Source organism: Tympanuchus pallidicinctus, unplaced genomic scaffold, assembly GCF_026119805.1.
Source record: "Tympanuchus pallidicinctus isolate F22 unplaced genomic scaffold, pur_lepc_1.0 scaffold8, whole genome shotgun sequence".
Classification (NCBI taxonomy): domain Eukaryota; kingdom Metazoa; phylum Chordata; class Aves; order Galliformes; family Phasianidae; genus Tympanuchus; species Tympanuchus pallidicinctus.
This window is the reverse complement of record NW_026294802.1, coordinates 14943368-14965099: the sequence shown is the minus strand read 5'-3', so window position 1 is coordinate 14965099 and position 21732 is coordinate 14943368. Positions and strand designations below refer to the sequence as shown.

General features: G+C 45.2%; 1 protein-coding gene across 1 annotated transcript; it reads right to left on the bottom strand.

Moving 5' to 3' along the window:
* Positions 1–960: 960 nt before the first annotated feature.
* Positions 961–21637, bottom strand: ACO2 (aconitase 2). Its single transcript, XM_052667483.1, has 18 exons — positions 21520–21637; positions 17123–17265; positions 15108–15366; positions 12782–12874; positions 10922–11080; positions 10387–10537; positions 8981–9085; positions 8653–8744; positions 8292–8397; positions 6871–7028; positions 6045–6118; positions 5239–5350; positions 4922–5044; positions 4575–4730; positions 3285–3476; positions 2276–2408; positions 1866–1987; positions 961–1460 (listed from the first exon to the last, which is right to left on the bottom strand). Exons 1-18 carry the CDS (start codon positions 21553–21555, stop codon positions 1317–1319), a joined length of 2358 nt encoding a protein of 785 aa, XP_052523443.1. The 5' UTR covers positions 21556–21637; the 3' UTR covers positions 961–1316.
* Positions 21638–21732: the final 95 nt, after the last annotated feature.

Genomic DNA, 21732 nt, shown 5'->3' with positions numbered 1-21732 from the left:
GAGCTTCCTGCCTCACAGGAAGAAAAAAACCTGCCTCCTGCAGTCTAGCTACTTGTATTTCAAGGCAGACAGTGTTGAGTGTCGAGACTAACGCTTTGCTCTGCTCTAACAGCCAATAGCAAACAATTGCCATCACCCTCTCTGACAGCAATGAAAGGAAAGAGGGGAACAAAAAGCAAGTAAAATCTATGCAGGGCACAATGCCAAGAGAGTGATGTTGCACATAATTACAAAGGCTGCCACGTTTGGCAGGAAGGGGCTGTAATTCCCTGGGATAGTGGAGCTGCTAACCTCCAACTGTGAAAACAAAGCCTGAGTCACCAGCACCCTCCCTGCAGTGTAGTTACAGCCCCTTAATTCTGAACTGTTATTCCTGGTGCATTGCTCTAATTAAAAGGGAGCCTAGAATTGTGTAGGTTCACATAGTAACTGAGGTCCATCTGCTCAGTCAGGCAGCTTACTGAATGCTGGCTGGGCAGCAGCGGGGCTCAGACATGCAGCCTGCTATAGACATGAGTCAGTTTTTAAGAGGTCAGAATTCAGACGATGCAGGTTAGAACCTCAGCAGCCAGAGTCTTCCATACTGGTTGCTCCAGAGGAAGCATCCCAGGTAGCTGCTGTGTCAGCTCACATTTCACCAGCTCAGAGCTCCCAGCAGTGCACCAGAGTAGCTTCACTGCTTCATGGAGCGTTCTCATGAAATTATCCTCAGCATCACTCTTGCTGTGGAGAGGGTGAGCTGTGTCAGAGGAAATTACTGCACGATGCCAGTAAATGCATCCGTGATTTAGTTCTTACAAGTTTGTTCTAATCACAGTGTAAAAACCAAACCAAAACGTGGTCTTTGCATAACAACCGGGCAGGTAGAGTTTCTCCAAGTTCTTTCCCACCCTCTCAGAAACAGTGAGGGGAGAGGGGCTGAAGAGCAGGATTATGAATACAATAACACAAAGCAGAAGAGATGGTCACAGTCTTTATTTCCACTTTAAGTCTTTAGCCATCAGTAAAGTGAATGGGCAAAAAAAAACAACCAACTGACAGACAAACCCACTTTAGCTGGTTATTTCCAAATATAAATAACTGTGGGACAACTGAAATTGAGCCAAAATAGAAAAAGGGAGTGGGGAATTTAAAAGACAAAAGTAAGCCTAGCTGCACTCCCTTTTCATAGTGTCAGCGAAGAGGAAGTGCCGTAACAAAAAGGAAGCTATGGTTACATTTGATCAGACGTTTATTCCAACAGTAGGCATGGAATTGCACTTTCATGAAAATGCCGAGCTGAATCGAGTCCAGTGCACTGGGGGCATTGTGTGCACTTAGCTTGATTTCTGCTGCAGCTCCTTCATTCTGTTCAGGGCACTGCCAGCCTGGAACCACTCAATCTGCGACTCGTTGAAGGTGTGGTTCAACATGATTGTTTCTTGGCTCCCATTGGGATGCTTGATGATGCATTTCAGAGGCTAAAGGAAAAGACGGTTCTTATTTTCCCCCTTCTTTTTCAAAAGAGTCAGTTAGCTCAGGCTTCTCACAGGAAAATCCCTGCATGGTTCTAAGGAGCTGAAAACAGTGGTGGTCTTGACCAGCACACAGAAGTGTGGCTGGAGTTCCTTCTAGGGAGCTCTCCTGCCTAAGGCAACAAGTCTGAACTGAAAATACCTTAGAGGGTTTCTCATAACAGGTCAGGGTAATGTGATCTGATGCCCCCCAGCTCTCTAGGCCCCACTGCTGGTGTGCAGCATTCCCTCTGACTGGAAGGTTGGGGGCCATTGCTGCCTGTGCTGCCTCAGGCCCTAGCACCCAGCTCCACAGTTCTCCACTAGTGGCTCATCCCTGACCCCAAGTGCAATGACAGGATAAGCAGGTACCTTTCCAGGAGCAAAGTCTGCCAGCCCCACGATGCTCAGCTTGTCCACAGGATGAATCTTGTTGTAGTCTGCTGGATCCGCAAAAGTAAGAGGCAGCAGACCTTGCTTCTTCAGGTTGGTTTCTGCAGAGAACAAACCACTCAATCAACTCACGGCAGATCAGTGGCTGCTCAGTGCTCCTCCAAGTAGGAGTTCAACAGTAATTACTAACCCAGGAACAAAATGAGCATATCCACTGTTTGTGCCTTATCTAACTAGATACCTAACAGCATTCCTGACATGAGACCATGCAATTTGTCAGCAGATAAGAGTTCCTTTCCATAGGCATTGAGCCCTGAGGCAAGGTAAACATCCCTTCTACCCAAAGCAAACATCCTGTTTACATACATTACAGGGGAAGTGCAGCTTACCGTGGATCCTGGCAAAGCTCTTGGTGATGATGACCCTGCCCCCTAAGTGACGTGGCTCCAAGGCTGCGTGCTCTCGGCTTGATCCCTCACCGTAGTTTTCGTCCCCAATAACTGCCCATTTGACACCCATTTTCTGTGATACAAGAAAAAAGATTTAGAATTTTGCACCCACTCAAATGAGGAATTTACAATAAGTACAACACCAAAACATCTAATTTCAGTGCAACACTACTAACATTGCAGTGCTATAATACGTTCTACCAGAAGGCTCTCTTTGGTTCTAAGGAAGGACAGAAATAGAGGAATTAAGAGCTTCAGAGCAGTTAGGCATTGCTGTCCTTGGCTAACATGGACTGAAGAGGATTGCTTTTGGGATCCAGAGCAAATCCTTGTCGCCACGTTTCTTTACAGTCTTGTGCTGTGGCAGCACTCACACTGGCAGTGATTCCTGCTCTACTTTTTGGAAGTCATACTTCCAGCTTGAACTTCAGTCTACCAGAGGATCCCACTTGAGATCACTGCCAAGCCATTCAAAGAGTGAAAGGCCATTTCTTGAAGATCCAATCCAAGTTTTAAAGAACAAAGGGGTCAAGATATTTATTTCACTGTTAGACTAGTCAGGGGTTAATTCTTTAGCTTTACATATAACTGAGGTCCATCTGCTTAGACAGGAAGGTAGGATTTAGTTGCAGTCACAACTTTTTACAGATGACACAAACACCTGTATATTGCAAGTGCCTAGAAGTGTTCTTCCCCTTTCATCCTCCCCTTCATCTAGGGTTTCTGGTCCCCTCTGGATCACAAGATCCTCCTCCCTCAGCCTCACAGCAGGCAGGGAAAGAACATCCTACAAGAACTGCCACAATCAGAAAAAGTCCCAAGCAAAATCTTGAACACTGAGTCAATTCACAACTGCTGTTACTCGAGCAGTAGGGTGAGGTCCTTGCTGTTGGCAGAACACACAGTGCAAACATCCTCTTAAAACAGATGCATCAAGACAAAATCCCACCTTATAGTAACGGGCTGTGTCTGGGACAGGCCCAAACTCCTGCGTCAGTGCATTCCTCACAGAGTTGGCTTTGCCATTTTCAATGTTGATAGCGCCGATGAGCAGGTTGTTGGAGATGTTGTCCAAATGGCCACGGAATTTGAGCCACGGTCCAGCAGCAGAAATATGATCAGTGGTGCATTTCCCTTTGACCTAAGGGTAGTAGAAGAGATGGATGTATTAGAATTACTGATGCTTCCTCACACTTTTTATTCTGAAGAATCTTCACATCTCTTTTTAAAAGCACAAACCCAAGACAATTGCATCTGTTATACAATCAAGGCGCACTAAGGCAGAATGCAGTGGTCCTTTTGCATGCTTTGAACAGAAACAAGATCTCCATCCCAAAGGGGAAAATGTATAAAAATGAGGTTAGCCACAACATCTTGTGCCATGTTCTCACTTCCCTCAGCAGTGTGTTCAAATAGCAAAAACAATTAAGCTCTTCCTGTTACAGCTCAGACTCTCTGCTGGAAAAGCTCAGCAAGACACCAAGTGTTCCCCTCTGAGTTTCCAGTCTGTATAAGGCCTTCTCAGCCTGTTGCAACAGAATTCCCAACAGAGAGAACAGCTTTCCTACTGGTAGTCCCACAGTGTTTCCAAAGGAATTGTATGTGTCAAACAAGCACCAGCTCAGCATTGAACCATGGCTCTTGGGAATACCTGAAGCTCTGCCACTGAGAACCAACAATGCTCCTGAAGGACAATTCCTAAGGGGCTGTACTTCTACACCTATCACTGTGCTAACTGAAACTCTTACTTTGTGAGCTCACCACAGAGAGGGAGGAGAAACTCTTGTCTTCCTTAGTAGACTGAAATGTAATGTTTAATTATTACAAAATAAGAGCTTCTCTTCCTGTAAAACAACACAACTACTGATGGATGACAAGATTCTAAGAACCTAGTTTCAGAGAAAATACCTCTAAAAACTGTCAGGTTATAGAGATGCTGATGAATGGTTATAACTGGGAAAAATTCTCCAGACTGCATGGCATGGGTGGGATCACATGTTGTTTTTCACAATATTAGCTAACTGGCCCCAAGCAGAAAAGTCTCTTAGTTACATTACATGTAGTACTGGAAGGAAACATCAACACAAGAGAAGGAAGACCCTTGTTTCACTTCCCATAATTATGCAACTGTAAGGGAAGAATCTCATTCAAGGCACACCAAAAGCTTCTGTAGTAACTGATGTACAAATCCCTGCTCAGCAGCCCTGCCGTAGCTGGTGTTCTCCTCTTTGCTCCTGACCTTGATGAGGATCAGCATGTCTTCTAGATCCTTGCCATCCCATTTATCAAAGGGCTCAAGAAGCTGGAGGCGCTGGCTGGTGGGGCTCACATCCACATGTTGCCCACTGCCGTCCTTGGGAGGGTACTGATATGTGTCCTGGCCTGGGTCAAAATCCTTCCAAAAACAAAAGGAAAAACATCAGTCTCAGCCAATCCTAACATCACTTGGGGAGAACAAGACAATAATGGCAACTGCACCAACTAAGCCTTAACGTTAAGAAGAGGGCAATGCAAAGAGGGAAGCTCCCCTACTATACATAAAGAACAAACAGTGACAGGGCTTCCCTCCCCAGACCAAGCAGTTACCAGCCTAGGCAGCTCATCTGCATCAGGTGCTTCTAGTTTAAACTTCTTCCCATCTGCTCCTGTCAGGAAATCTGTCTCAGGGTTAAATTTCAGAGTGCCAGCAATGGACAGGGCTGTGACAATCTGAAAGAAAAATGACAATTTAAACACATAGTCTTCCTCTCATCTCTTCACTTGAAAATCCTATGCCTAAAAGGTAGCAGTCAGACAGCTTTTATAACTACACACCAAACTACACTGTGTCTCCTTCTTAAGGGGGCAGAATGAGCTCCCAAGACACTGAACTATCCCACGGGCTGCCTGTGGCTGTCTCTTACCTCTGGGGAGGTCACAAACGCGTGAGTCTCCGGGTTGGCATCATTGCGACCTGTGAAATTCCGGTTGTAAGATGTAACTATTGTGTTTTTCTCTCCCTTCTTTATGTCCTTCCTGTAAAAAGAAGGAAACACATTCCTCAGATCCAAAAGGAATATAACTTCTAGATGTCTTGCTGTTAAAATCCCCTGTCTTGACTTTGGTATCAGTCACTGACTTTGGGAAATGTTAATTAGTGCCCAGACATGTTTTCCTCCCTTAAGTACAGACTCAAAACCAAGAACAGAGAACAGCCAAGTCAGACACTGATTCTCAGAGTAGTTTTCATAGACCATGTTGTGCACTGTTGAACTGTCTGAACAATTATCTACTAGAGTATGTACCTTTGGACACCTCACCATTAGCAAGGACAAAGCATGTGTCTCCCATTGCTCTTATCAGGAATTTTCCTCCCTGCCACTCCAATGATTGAAGCCAGACCAATAGCTTATCCTATTTTAAAAGGACCAAACAAACTCCAGCCCATCTTCTCAAAGATGACTAATCTCTCTCTCCGTTTTTGTCTGCTACCAGAAACCTAAAGATGTGGCCACACGTGTGGTCTTTTTGCAGCTTCATTCGTCTAAAGGCTCAGCTTAAATCCGCAGTCTTTCATTTCTCCACCTCCACAGCACATCACACAGCTGCATCCAATGGCTAGGGTGTGTTTAATTCCTAGTGTGTGGAATTTACAATCAAATTTGGCTTCACAGAGCACTCCAAGAGCTTCAAAATACAAAACTAGAGAGAGGTCCCACTTTCCCTTTACCTGTCCCACTGGCCGATGCATGGCCCACAGGCATTGGCAAGAATCAGTCCTCCAACATCTCGCAGGATTTGTGCCTGGGGACAGACAACAATTTCATTACTAGAAAGAAGCCCAGAATACATTTCTGGTGTTGCTCTTTCAGAAAAAGAGGACACTCACAAAGCACTTACCAAAGAACATTTCTCTCCTTGGTTCACCCCCAAGTTTTGAGACTCTTTTATCAATGTGTGGGGTTTGATCCCAGTAAACTCTAAGTTAACACTCAGAAAAGCAAAGGAAGATTTTACCATCGAGTTTCCAATTCTACCTATTTTAAATGGAACAGTTCAGCTATTCAGATATTTGACTGAGAGCAGCAGCTGGTCTGATTAATTTTCTGCACAATTCCTGTCAGCATAAGGGTTGATTAGGTAAAAGTGCGGGCAAGAATGTGCCTACTCAGTGTATTCAGAACAGGATTCAATCAAGAGGGCAGCTTTTGAAGAAGCCCATGTAAGGACTCATGTAGTTGGTTCCCAAGCTGTGACAGCATCCAACATTTACTAACTATAAGAACCAATTAACAAACTGTTATATTTTTCTCCCCATGCCAAACTGTTCTTAAATGAGAAAAAAGATCAACATGTCCAGTAAAAACACTGTCTGGGTAACGCCAGGACCTGGGGGCATAGCAGCACAAGGCTGGTTACTAGATTAGTAGTTGTATCTCTAGTGATAAGCAAAGACAAAGTTTCAGAGGCTTCCATTAGCCACTGCAGAGTCCTGAGCATTGTCTGGAAAAGCTGAGCATGTATTGTTTGGAAGTGTACAGAGTGGTCATACTCACGTAACCATCCCTCTCAATGGTGGCACGGATCTGCTCTGAGCCTGGTGTGATTGTGAACTTTGATTTGCACTTCAACCCGTGTGCCAGTGCCTGCTTTGCCACTGCTGCAGAGCGTCCCATATCCTCATAGCTGGAGTTGGTGCAGCTGCCAATCAGGCCTATGGGGTTTGACAGAGAGAGACAGGAAGGCGGTTGAGAGACGGGAAGGTGGTTACTGCAGCCATGGTTCCACAATGCTCCTCCCTGATCACCTCTCAGCATAAAACAAGGGACAACCTATTCCACCAACAAGGAATCTGAGACAATTTCAGGTGCTAACACTGCCAAACCTCCCAGCAAGATCCTGTGGTCACAAGCAATCCTTTTGTCAGGTCGTGGAGATGCTGTGTCAGAACACACTACCTGGCCACTAGTTATTGTTTTACAAGAACAGAGTGGCACCTACTTGCACTTTGCAGATTACTACAGAGAAGTACTCAGGTATTCATCCAGAGATACAAAAAGGGCTACAAATCAAGATGAAAAGGAACTGAAGAAATAATTAAAGAAGTGGGTGCCTCACTATTCAAATTGAATTTCAAGTTTTCCAGCCGTCTCAGCATACACTTTTTTTTTTTGCTAGCCAAAGAACCCACTGACATATTTTTTCCTTCTGAGAAATTTACACACCCAACGCTCACCTGTTTTCTTGGCTAGATCCCGAGGTACCATTCGGTTTTGGTACAGACATTCTGTAGTCCTTGGATAAAGCATCCTTTGTTAGGGTACAAACACCACAGGAGGACACACTGCGCTGCATGACAGTGCTCTAGTGCTAACCAGTAAAGAGTAACTCTTCACTTCGAGTTATTTGTAACAGCAGTGAATAACAAATTTCCCACCTGCAGTGTGGCCTTTACAATGTATCTGCATTCTTTTCATTCCCACCTGGAACAACCCAAGAGAAGCCAGCCAATGGGCTACAGTCCTACAAACGTGCAGGTATCCAAGCCTGCTCTTTAGGACAAGTATTAACTTTCCTAGGTCCTGAGAGCTCAACAGCCATCTGCAGAGAGAACTCACAATCCTGCTCCTGACAGATCTTTGTTCAAAGCCTATTGCATGAATTTGACCAGAAGTGTTATTCAACAAGTAACACTACTGTCTACCCAAGTATTTCAAAGTTCCCAACAAGGGGAAGAACTTGCCTGCTTCTTGAGATTAAAATCTCTCCAGCCATCCCAGATCTAGGCCACACGTACAGGATGAGAAGAGACTACACTTCCCAGAAAGTTCATATACCTATGAAGAAATGACACTGACCCAAAATCAAAGGAGCAGTAATTAAGGGACTGGACCTCGAGCTACACGATGAACCACTTATTCCAAAACAGCAACATTCATGCCACACAGATGTAGACAAAAGAACGAATGCTACCCACCAACTCTGATATCAACAGGCCAGCCCTCCTTTTCTGCCACAGTACCAACATCTGACACAGGGTGCGCCAGGTCTGGTGTGAAAGGTCCATTGATATGTGGCTTCAGCTTTAAGAAATAGTGACAAAGTCAGAAATTACAGTAGCCAAGAAAAAACCTCAGTCAGCAGCAAATAAATTCCTTCCATAGCTTCATGCAGAAGCTGCTTAGGATTCACCTACACAAACTACTGAGTTGTCAGTGGAGCAGACCTGAGTGTCATTCTAGGATAGCCAGGAGTGTTGCACCCAACTCCCAGTACAGTCCTCATTCACACAAACAGTCACATCACATCCATGATGGCAAGCAGGAAGAAAGCCTTACCTCACTGAGGTTGATTTCTATCACCTGGTCGTACTGACAACCAGCATCTGGCACCAAGTATTGCTGGAACTCATCTGCCAGTGCAGCTATGTCTGGAATAAGAAAGAAGGGAGATCTGAATAACTGCAACAAATACAAGGGAAAAGAAGACGACTGGAACAACTGAACACAGGGTCTGCAAGATATCTCCCCAGGCACTTCATCTATAGACCCCTTTCTTTCACATACAAGGTCAGAAGTTAACAGCAGACAAAACTGCAGGAAGGTGAATTCTGGGAGCAGCATCTTCTCTCCACACTTCTACCCACTTCAACCCTCAAGCTCTTACCAGCTCGCCCAGTCTTGCCCAGGTATTTCTTCATCCGTGCGTTGTAAGGGAAGACTGAGGTGGTAGCTCCAATTTCAGCTCCCATATTACAGATTGTTGCCATTCCTAGAAGAAGAACGGGAGAAAAGATCATGAGGTCAATGATCCAAGTCCAAGACCATCCAATTCCTCAAAGGTCAAACCACAGAAAAGATAGCAAAGCCAACAGAGATCAGGTTCATTAGGCACAAAAACGTAACTCCACCGCAGACAGGATGCACTGTCTACATAATGGCTGGTTCAGTCCCTAATGTTTCTGATCAATATTATGTCTGCGACCAGACTTTGCTACAAGGAAGGAGTTGAAAGCCATAGCAGTTCTTGATTCTGGAGGGTCTAATATGGACTCCTCCCCATCTGCACTGATGGGGATATGCTTACAGCAATGAGCAGCGTCTCTGCTACCCACAATGAGTGTCCGGTCTCTCCTTAGCATCTAATTTATCTTTACTGGAAGAGCCAGAATGCATTTATCTATATGAGAAATTTGATGAGTCGAGTAAAAGCTTCTGGTGCTTGAGTACAATAAAAAAAACCCATTTCCTCGTGGCACTAGGACCACCCAGTGCCTTTCAAGGACACAGCATGAAGCCATGCTGAGAAAACGAGATGCCGTTTTATACTTAGGGGGCTAGAAGCAGATAGCACAGTTCAGCTCCAGCTGATTCAAGAGAAGAAAAATCTTAAATCGCTCTCAGCTTGTAAAAACCAAGCTATCCAAATTGTAGCCAAGCCATATGAACAGAGAGGAGAAGTCCAGCTTGAAGGCTGCATTTTAGCCAAAGGAAGTGACAACTCCCATACTTCTGTCCTGACAAGTATCACAACAGACAACTGTAATACCTGCTAATCCCAGTTCAGCACCCAAGACCCACAGTCAACTAGACTCCAAGTTAAACTACTACTTTCTGGTCTTCCCTCTGCTCTGCTTTTTGGAGAAGTTTTTCTTTAGCAGATATCACAAATGTTCCCTTTCTGTCCACAGCTTATTTTAGGCTGAACTGAAAATGTCTTCCTTACCAATCCAGACATCTTTATCCTCCAAGCATACAGCAGAATACCTCCATCCTTACTCGCATCCTGACAACACCATCTCACAGGATTCTTCATAATTAACTGTTCAGTGTTTCACAAAAAGATTCAATGGAGAAAAGCCATTTTTTCACAGAGGGGTGCTACCTCGTTACGGCACCCACACCCCTGCCAGTTTGCAGAGAACCAGACTGACAGTTTGCAATGTACTAATCACTCAGCCTGGCTAAGAGGGAGTATGTAACACTTTCTGTATGATTCCCTTCCCAACCTCTGCAAACAACAACATCCACCACCACCACTCAGCTCCAGATAAGAGACTCCTGCTGTCTTACCAGTGCAAGAGATGGAATCCACACCAGGCCCGTGGTATTCGATGATGGCACCTGTTCCACCCTTAACAGTGAGGATGCCAGCCACTTTCAGGATCACATCTTTAGGAGAACTCCAGCCAGAAAGCTTGCCAGTTAATTTTACACCAATAACCTGAGTAACATTAAATATATATATATATTATACTGTCATCATTTCCCTTCAGTAGCCAAAATAATTCCTCATACTTCTCAGAACGTGGGTTGTCACAACACCAAAAGGGTGAAAAATCCTGAAATACCACAACACATGCACAAGGGCTGAACCCAATGACAGGGCCAACTGAAGGGAGATCACTGCTTGCCTACTTTTCTCAATCTTTGAATAAAAAGGCTGGAAACGGAAACTCAGAGCTACCGATGAATCACAGACCAGCTGTTTGAACCGATGTAGGATTACAAATTAAACCATTAATTGTACATAATGCCTAACATACGTTTCTTATGTATCTTAAATCTCACCTGCCACATAGAGGATTTGTATTCCTTTTACTCCTACCTTTGGGCATTTGAGCTCCCAAGGGATTCCTGCCATGACATCTACAGCATCAGCTCCACCCACTCCGATGCAGATTCCCCCCAAGCCACCTCCGTTGGGGGTGTGTGAGTCTGTGCCAATCAACATAACCCCAGGGTAGGAGTAGTTCTCCAGAATGATCTGAAAATAAAAATGGATCGTTTGCTTGCTTGTTTGGTGGGAAAGGAGGGGGGAGACACCAAGGAAAACAACAAAAACAAGAATCCAGATTAGTTGTTATTTGCAGATTTCAGTAGCAAGAAAGTAATTTAATTTGCTTTGGATTGTAAGTTCAGCTGTATTTCAAATTCCTTTCAGAGGAATGACAGAACAAGGTACAAGGTCTTGGCCCAAGGGTCCTTGCTCATCCCAAGATAATACAAAAACTTAAACTGCGATGTTCCTTTTTCCAGTGGAAGATGACTTCTTTCCAGTAACCTTTGTTGGAGTTCAGGGATCTGTTCCTCAGCCTCCAACCCCTTGACTCAACTGCTGAACGAGCCAATTCACCTGTCCAGTGCCAGTAAGATCTTTTGCAGACTTTATGGTCCCACAGCAGTAGAATACCAACTGGCCCCTCCAACCCATGCTGCAGGCCAAAGCCTAATCACATGGAGGAATAACTGACAAATATACCAGGAGGCTGCATTTCCCTCACTGCTGACCCAGAACAGCCTTGGCAGAACTCAACAAGCCCTTTATAAAGAAAGCTAAAACTTTGCCTCTAATACTTCCAGATTTACATAAATGTACAAGAGAGTCACTTCCAAGGCCTCACTTTGCTAGAGCTGGATTCTAAAGCTATAAAGCACGTCTGGTGTTCTCCAACCAGAGAAAGTGAATCACAAGAAAGCTGGCTACAACAGTAGGTAGCTATGTTGCCACACTACAAACATTATGAGTTGTTTCAGAGCAGAAGTAACCTGAAGTGTTCCCACAAGCTTTTGGAGAGTTCACCTGTTCTATTTCCTTCCTCTGCTGTGTCACACTAAGTTAAAGTAAGTCATTCCATAGCTAAGAGCAGAGTGCTCTTGACTGCGTGTGGTCACAAGCTCCCTGCTGAGAGAATGTTTAACAGCAGTCATCCATACCCCCCTCCATTCCTTTTGCATGTGTTGCACTTCAATTCTTCCTACCTGCACTCAGTAGCAATGTAAAATGTCTAGTAGACACACAGGGGGAATCAAAAGACAAGTCAGGGAAATCTGGCTAGAGGTATTGATTTTAAAAGTGAAAAAGCCTCATTATATGATAAGTTATCTTGGGATGGTCATATTCTTTTGAGGTGCAACTGCCATAACAAGAACATCTCAGACCTGAAAACTACCTGAAATCTGTATTTTATCCCATTCAGACAGCAATTAGTTATGTGGTGCTGTTGAGTACTAAACGTCAGCTGCTCTAGTTGGTGTCCTCATACACTTTCTTGGTTTACTATAGAACAAAATGTATATAAAATAACCCCCCAAAAGGTGCATTCCTCAAGCCTCTTTTCTTAACATTAAAAGGAATGCATATTAGCCTTATGTAGCCACTTCATGGCACCACTTTACTGTCCAACCTTATCAAAATGAGCCAGCACCAAAACAGTACAGATTCTCTGATTCACATGGCCTGCTGCTGGCACTCAATAGTCACGCATCAGGTTACAGTTTGACAAAAATAACCTCTAAATAAAAACACCGTCGTCGAGATAACTGAAAGAGAGAAAGCAAGAAAACTCTCTTGCCCCAAAGAGAGCTGCTCTTCTGAACTGGTGAGATTTCTAAGGGTTTGTGCCCCCCCTTCACCACGAGGTAAAAGAGTCACAGGGTGTTCCAGGTCTGCAAATACATACATTACCTGGTGAATGATTCCTGATCCAGGTTTCCAGAATCCCACTCCATACTTGGCACCAGCCGTCGATAGAAAGTTGTACACTTCCTGATTTATGTCCTAGTCACACAGGGAAACACACAATATCAATAATGCACGTTCTTCCATAGAGCACAAGTTTGAACACATTCCCTTCTACTCAAGCCTGTCCACAGATTGTTCCATGGTTTTGGAACCATGATGTGGAACCAGGAGGTGCACATCACTCCCAAAATCAAAAGGGATCAGTGACAGTCTGTCATCACAGGCCACTTAATTTCACTCAGTTTCAACCCACTTGTAACTGTACTAATACATCTTTTTTAGTTTCAATTCCAATACCTGCCAACAAGGTATTTGAGAATGCTCTGGTTATTTCTTGTATTCTCACAAGGTACTCTAACCCATTTTCACTTCTTCTGACCCCTCCTTCCTTTTCTGCCAGCTGTCTCCTTTGTTTTACACATGCTTTGCAGCCATTTCTCATCTCTCAGATTAGCACTTTGGCTTTACTTTTACGGACGAAGAAATAAAATTGAAAGTTGCTCACTGCCAGAGGAGTTGGTGGGTGTCATTTCTCATTCTGTTCAGTCGCCTGCTAAAGACTCACACAATGCTGCCTTTCTTGCTGCACTACCACCATTACTTGCAGAGGTCACACCGTGAAAATTGCTTGTGAGAATAACCACGGTTGCCAAGGAAGTACAACGGTACGCATGTTCTGATCACTGCTGGCAGAAGAGTGGCAGAGTAGATAAGATAAGCGCTAGCAGAAGAGTTTCATGAAGACTGTTCTCAGGCAGCTATGCTTCAGAATAAAGAGGAAACTAGGATAATAGAAGAACTATCTCAGCACACACTTGCTGAAGTTTCCCATGAGGCAGCAACAGTTCTTTAAGCCCTGTTTTCCACGGGGAGTCAGGTCACTTTACTCTGTTTGTACATCTCTCCCCCAGTAAAGTACGATGATGAGCCAGGAGCAGATTCAAACCACCCTCCGGTCTGCCAGCATTCACAGTGTGCCAACTGGCAGCTTCAGAAGCAGAACACAGTCAGAAAAAGGCAAGACCTTTACTTGGTCTGCCCAGAGTGGCTGGCAGAGGAGGGACTCAGCTCAGGAGCAGAATACCACAGGCACTACAAAGAACGAATACAGGAATAAGGGAGAGAGAAAGACAGCTTCTTTTCTCCTCTTCACCTCCTGTCTTATTTAGGAAGGTCCCAAACTCTTAACCTTACAACTTCAGCCTAAGGCAAACCGTAGAGCAAGAACTCCCTTAATTCACTCCTAGGCAGCGTAAGTTAGTTTACTCTAGGCTGAAGGAAGAAAGAAAAAAAAAAAAAGCAGTTACTTCAACATCAGGAGTTTCTGAGAACAGATACAGACGACAATCTTAAAATCCATCAAATCCATCTGAATACCCACAAAGGGCTAGACAGGTTCTTCTGTTTTGGTACCAGGATCCAAGTCACAGATCCTTCTAGCTATGGCAATGGACTCACACTATGCCCACTTGGGGGCTTCCTCCATCTCCCTGCCATACTAACAGGATGTCCTTCCGTGGCAGATTTGCTGTGGTATGTGGAACAGAGGTGTGTGCATCTGTATTTGACAGAAACCTCTAAGGAGGAATAAGCAGTAAAAAATGAAGGAGAAAGTTAAAAAAAAAAACCAAAAAAAAAAAAACCACAAAACTTCAGTGAACATGCAGCTGGACAAACAACACCTGAATTCACAAATAAAGGACAATATCCTTCATGCCTACATATATATTTATATCTGTCCTTGCTGGTCCCGAATGCTGCACACGTCTCAGTAAGTGTTCAGCTAATAACATGCAAGTGGTCTGGGAAACAAAAGTAATTATTTGCTGCCCATTTGGGATGTAAATCAATGTGATACAGACATGTTCAGGATGTTTTTCATGCTGCCATACCGTGGCATAAGCAGCACACTCCCTAGCATGACCTGTCTTCCTTTTCTAACCTCTGAAATTTATTTTTCTCATTCCTTTACTCCAAATATCTTTTCACTGTACAGAACACATATGATCTATATGATTGATAGCAGATTAAGTCTCTTCATATTCAGGGCTCTTTAAATCACATAATGATTTAAATCAGCTGAAAAACTCCCGAAGTCCTGCCTGCTCAGTTTCTTCACTGCATCTGACATACCTACAGAGCTGACCACCACAGGTAACCTGGTACCATGTCTGATTTCATGGCTGTTCTAGAAGAAAATAAAAAACTCTCTTCCCAGAGTGGAAAGAGGCCTTCAAACAGTCTGAATTTAAGTCTCTGCATCAATCACCTTGGCTCTTCGAAGATCCTTTTCACCACCTGACTGAGCTTCTATGAGGTGATCACAGTGGATGGTGGAAGGCACGGCCACTTTGGGCAGCCCGCTGCTGATGAACTGTAGCATTGCCATCTGAGCAGTGGCATCCTGCATGGCCACGCGGTCAGGCCTTAGGCGCAAATAGGTCTTGCCTCTCTCAATCTCCTGTTTTGCTGGGTCATCCAGGTGTCCATATACAATCTTCTCAGATAAGGTCAGGGGACGGTCGAGCCTGGGGAGACAAAGGGATTTTGTATCTGCATGTTATCTACTTTGACATTTGCCCTTTTAAGGATGTAACTGAATAAAGATGCTCTCTGCTTCCTTTTACCGCTCAGACTACTAAGATGTGAATACAGACACCTGCATGCTCATCTTACAGAATTAAAATATCAACTGGCAGCTCACTGAAACAGATGCTTGGCCCAGAAAGTTCAAAAGGATGCAGACTGATGCCATTTTTGCTTTCTTATGTACTCTCTCTATATGGTAAAGTAATGACTGTATAGCAAATGGTTGAAAAACTTAACATGAGCCAGCAGTGTGCCCTTGAGACTCGGAAGGCAAATGGTATCCTGGGCTCCATCAAAAGAGGGGTGGCCAGCAGTGACAGTGAGGCGATTTTCTCCCTCTACTCTGCTCTTGTGAGGCCCCATCTGGAATACTGCATCCAAGTGTGGAGCCCCCACTATAAAAAAGACAGGGAGCTGCTAGAGAGGGTCCAGAGGAGAGCCATGAAGATGATCAGGGGACTGGAGCATGAGGACAGGCTGAGGGAGCTGGGCTTGTTCAGCCTGGAGAAAAGAAGGCGGTGGGGTGACCTCACTGCAGCCTTTCAGTACCTAAAGGGAGCCTATAAACAGGAGAGGAATCGACTCTTTGAAAGGGTAGGTAATAGCAGGACAAGGGGAAATGGTTTTAAGTTGAGGGAGGGGAGATTTAGGTTGGATATCAGGGGGAAGTTCTTTACAGACAGAGTGGTGAGGTGATGGAACAGGCTGCCCAGAGAGGCTGTGGATGCCCCGTCCCTGGAGGTGTTCAAGGCCAGGTTGGATGGGGCCCTGGGCAGCCTGGTCTAGTATGAAATGGGGAGATTGGTGCCGTGCATGTGGCAGGGGGTTGGAGATTCATGATCCTTGAGGTCCCTTCCAACCCTGGCCATTCTGTGACTGCTCATTTTTCAAGGTCAGACTTCAGGCCAGAGAATGAGGAAGCAAAACAGAGGTCAGACCCAATTCACAAGTACCACAATAAGGACAAGTAAGGAGAGTTTCACAACCACAAACCTTCAGATACTGTAGAGTTCTTCTGGCTATCTCAGTTGAGGAGCATATTTATATCAGTGGTGAGATCTCGTGAGAAGGAATTGGGCAGATGCTATGACTTGAAATGAGAGTTACCACATCTAACAAAGGATGCAAAGGCCAAAGGACAATTTTACAAACCACAGACAAGGTAAGTGGAGCAGGAATGACAACTCAGCAGGCACACAAGCCTCTATCAGCAGATTAAGGTCACCATGTTTACACACATTACAAATTCCTAGCCCTTCTTTTTGTGCCTAACGCCTACAGTGGAATACAGGAGAGCATTCGCTGTCAAAGCTCAAAGGAGCATTAACCTACAATGACCACAACCCATGCACTGCTTCCCCAGAAAGGTGTGAGGGCCAATGCAAATACTCCAAAAAGAAGGCGTTAATAAAAGAGGACAGAGCCCTTTCTAGCACCTCCTCTGCACTCACCTGGTTCTCTACATGTCAGTGCTTCATCATAACCTTCAACCGCCCCACAGTGCCCCACTGCCACATGGAGATGTTACAACCCATATTTCACTATATTTGCAACTGCCATGGCTCAAAGCTGCTCCACCTAATAAAAACACCCTTTGCCAGAGCCCTGGGATGCTTTTCCCTCCTTTCCCATTACTGCAGAGCTAAACTCTGCACACTGACCTGCCCCTTTCCCTCTTCAGTCCTCCATTCTTACCTCTTACGGACGATGTTGATGTTCTTCTCCAACTTCTCATAGTTTATGTACTCATTAGGCTCAAAGTGGCTCATGGCCACCTTGGCCCGCTGGCACAGAACGGATGCAACATGATAGCGCCGTATCCCATCATTCAGGGCATGCTGGAAAAAGGACAGTGTTAGTGCTGGAACCCAGAACTGGTATCACTTGGAATCACTCGTTGGTATTGAGTTTACACTGTTGGGCTAGCAAACACCACCAAATGGGATTAAGCAGATAACCTTCTGTTCCACCATCACATACCAAGATCTCAGTGCAAGGTCCCTACACAAGTTCTCTGGAATACGGGAGAAGACTGTGGCACCATTTACAGCAGCTGACCTCAAAGGGATAGGTCAGTGCTAGGGTTAAAAGGCTCTCACACAGCTTTAAAAGCTGAGTCAGAGGGCAGCCTCCATTAAAACTTCCAAGGATTTGCCACACGTGTTCCTTAACATCCTTTGAAAGTCTCCATTGTCGCTGCTGGAAGCCTCAAACCAGACACAAGACAGGAGCGCAGAGTTCTCCCCCCTCTTACAATTTAATCTGAATTCTGCTTTTTCTCTTCATCCTCTAGTTTATGTTGACAATATTTTGGAAAGTGCAGGTTAGTAAATACACCAGCATCACACCTGGCATCCCTCGTGTACGTCTGATTGTGTATATGACTGTAAATGAGCAAAGGTCCTTTGTGCACCACAGAATCATAGCACTAACCACTGGTTCTGCATTACCAAAAATTCCCATCAAACCTTTAGATCACATCTTTTCATTTCTCCCTGTAAATATTTTTCCCATGGCTTTCTTGATACCAGTATCCAAAACATTGCTTAAAATTATCAAGACCAAGAGACAAAGTCTCCAATTTTTATCCAAATCTCTTGTTTTATTGTCTTTTTGATAACATTTGTTAATATTTTCCATAGTAAAAAGTCAAGGAAATCCAGGAGAGAGCACAGCAGCCAGCACACTAGCAAGAAGGGTGTTGGTTGTTTTCTTACCAAACAATCCTAAGCTATTACATACACAACTGTCAGTAGGAGCAATGCACATCTGCAGCATTTTAGCAGCCATGCACCATTTTGGTCCAAGTAAATCTGAAATAAACGTGGAGGTACAAGGAAGAGAATTGCTGTAACAGAAGGGCAAATGAAAGGCAGTCATCAGATTTCAGCCTGCTGCACTTTAGGCTTAAAGCTTCCTGAATACATCACAGATGTCAGATGTGAGATGATGATTTTCCCACTGGAGAACCAACCACCACTTCCTATCTGACAAGTCAGATAGTATCTTCTCAGTTCCTGAGTACTTTTTTTTTACTTCACTTCACTACTTTACTGAAAGCAGGCTCAGGGAAATGCAGTATTCATTAGAATACCACCACATTCAAATGGTGATCACAGCAATAGCTATACAAAGTAGTTGACTTCTGTTTGATCCCCACCTCAGCTCCAGATGCCAGATACAGAAGAGAAATGAGCACTGGCAAAAACACATTGCTAATGGTGGTGCCTACACCGAAAAAATTGTTCTGTAGCTGAGAATTTGTTCCTTCAGACAGCGCTATTGTGTTCTCTGTATCTGCTGGAGTTTCCACAGAGACATTATGTTTTGAGCAACCTCCATAAAACTACAAGATTAAGTCACAAGACTGGCAGTTTCCAGTTTCATTTTCTGCCACTTTTCCCTGAAACAAGAAGTGCTTCAGGAGGTTTGTTTGGTATTTGTTTGTTTTTGGTGAGTAGTGACAACAGCCATGGGAAGTACATAGTCAGCATCATTAGGTTCTGGACTGAGCATCCAGCAAACAGCTGCCCAGCAGGCTCTTCTCACCTGGCATTTAATCTGTTTTCCCTGTACCCGAGTGTCCTTTACACAGAAAGAAACCACTGCAGAGCTCCTGAGGCTATCTGCACATGTGTAGGTAAAAAGTCTCCCCCTAGGGTAGGTAGAGACAGCTTACTAAAGGTATCATTATCTTCGAAAGCCTACTCTTATCTACATGGACTTTAAAAGCTCATCTGAAAAAAAAAAACCTTGTAGTTAGGTCACAGCACTAAACGTCCAGATGCAAGTTTGAATTCTTGAAACTCACATTTTGGCATCAAATATGGTAGACGCATCCAGTAAGCATAAAGCCTGTAGTCAAAAGACTAGAAACTTTGCCACATGCTCTCCTATCCCAAAAAGCACTCCCAGAAATTCTAACTAAAACCCAAAATATCATTCTTCCTCCTCCTCCTCCCTGATCTAAGAACACTAGCCAAGTTTCCAGCGTTGACCATGATTCAGCCTAAAAAAAGCACTAAGGTATAATCAACATATAAATGCAAGCTGTTTTCCCAGACCCACTTTCAAGGAGCAACCAAATTTAGCATTCCAAAGATGGGTTAAACTCTACCCAACAGTTTTCTTGCCAACATACACAAAGCTCACAAAAATGCAATTACTTTTTTTATGTACCTACAAGATCTTCAGCAAAGCCCTGACTCTTCAGTCAGTTTCACAGTGCTGTTCTTTCTGTCCATTCCTTAGGCCAACTTGGCTTGAGAAACAAGATGGCTCCCAAAAGCATCTTTCAGAACAGCATGAAAAACACCTCCATCCTCTGGCACTTTTACAGGAACTATACTATAAATAGGACTGTCAGCCTGTACTGGGCTAATTCCAATTCATTTCTCTCTAAGATAAGCCTCCTACCCAGTTCCAACTCCAAAAGCCTAATCTAGGAGGAGAGATGAGCACAACCAGCACATCATGCCATGCTCAGTGCTGGCACTACCACAGCAGCTGGCAAGATGAGCCACCTTATCATTACATCTCTAGAACTGCTACACATGAGAAAAGCTATTACTTGCTTCCTTGCAACCAGCAAGGCAAACAGCAACCAGCCACAACGATGGGAAACAGTCCCTTACACAGGGAAAAAAAGCCTACTTTGAATCTGATCATATAATACCCCCAGAATACTAAAATTTGCTGTGCTGACACATATTTACACATTCAGATGATCTGATGTGACTGCACACACCATAAAAGGAGAACCAACCCAGTATTCTAATAAAAGATTTGCCTTTGTTTTATCAGTAATTGTTTCTGTTCAAAGTGCAAAGTAGCAATTAGTTAACAATGATGAATATACTGAGATAATTGCAGTGATGCCATGCTGTAACATTTACTTAAAAAAGCAATGCTTTTCTAAGGCATGCACCGAGAGCAACAGAGTAATATAAAATACAAGTTAGAACCATAGAATATACTGAATATCTTGAGTGGGAAGGGATCCATAAGGATCATCAAATCCAACTCCTGGCTCCATGTGGCACCACCCAAAAATCAGAACCAGTCTGTGAGAGCATTCTCCAAGTATTTCTTGAACTCTGACAAGCTTGGTGCTGTGCCCACCACCCTGGGCAACCTGTTCCATGCTCACTGCCTTCTTCACAAAGTGCTTTCTAAGCACTGGACTCAGTGACCCTTTACGTGTCCCTTCCAAGCTGAGATATTCCGTGACAACTCCATGATAAGGTTATTGCTGCAGCTCCCTGGGAGCAGGAACACCCTCCTCAAGGTCACAGCTGGCAAATGGAGCAGTCAGAGCTCCCAGCTTCACCACGTGGCTTACTGAGGGCAGTACAGCGAGCAGCACTACAAGAGACAACGGCATCCTATCTGCCTTCTAGGTTTTAAAAAACAACGAAGCATTTATTAGCGACTAGACAGTGAATGGGATAACGTACTTAGTATGGTAGTGCCTGCGATGGGCACAGGCAGATGGGGGTTTTAGAGGTCACGATGGAGAAGACTGGGAGGATCACTACAAACCGTGGTTCAAGCCATTTGGAAAATAAAATAATAATAATAAAAACGATAATTTATGCGGCTGCCTGGTCTTGCACGGCCCCTTAAACACACGGATCCAGACACGAAGGACGGCAATCCCGGAGCCGGGCAGCCAGGAGGCGTGGAGCGCCGCGCTCCCCCCAAGGGCAGTCGCAGCTAACGGCACGAGATTAAGAGGAGCCCGCAGAAGGAGGAAGCGCGGCCCCAGGCTCAATCTCTCGGCCTACCCGAGCGCGGTCACCTTGCGCTCACCTTGAGGGCCAGCGGTGCCCGGAGGCAGCGGGACCCGCCCGACACCGAGGCCCACGAGGCTGCCGCGCCTCCTCCGCCGCTACGGCCCCGCCATCACCATGGAAACGGGCGTCGGGCCGCGCCGGGGACGCGCTGACCTACGCGCGGAGACGGCGGAGATCCGGCCCCACGCCTCCGCCGCGGCCCCGCGGTTCCTCGGCCCTCCGTCCCATCGGGTAGCGAACTTCACCCCCCCCGCCCCGCCCGGCCTTTCCCGGCTCCGCCCGTCCCGCCGCGCTCACCCGCAGCCGAGCCGCCAGGACGCAGTACGGCGCCATTTTGTGCACTGACAAAGATGAAGTCGCGCCTCGATGGCGTCAGTCGGTCCTTTTGAGACCTCCGGCGCGTGGGAGGGGGGGCCGAGGGGCGGGGCCGAGCGGGTCCTGGCAGGGAGGTACGGGCGGGGAGAGCGGCGACCCCCGAGCGGGGATACGGCCGTCCCCGGGTTTGAAGGG

What these genes read in the sequence shown, in the direction of transcription:
- ACO2 (XM_052667483.1), bottom strand. Translation starts at nt 21,555, where the DNA reads ATGGCGCCGTACTGCGTCCTGGCGGCTCGGCTGCGG. An exon ending in ACACAGCCCGTTACTATAAG is followed by an intron (nt 2,409 to 3,284) that starts GTGGGATTTTGT and finishes CTTGTATCACAG; the next exon opens with AAAATGGGTGTCAAATGGGC. An exon ending in GAGCTTTGCCAGGATCCACG is followed by an intron (nt 1,988 to 2,275) that starts GTAAGCTGCACT and finishes TGTTCTCTGCAG; the next exon opens with AAACCAACCTGAAGAAGCAA.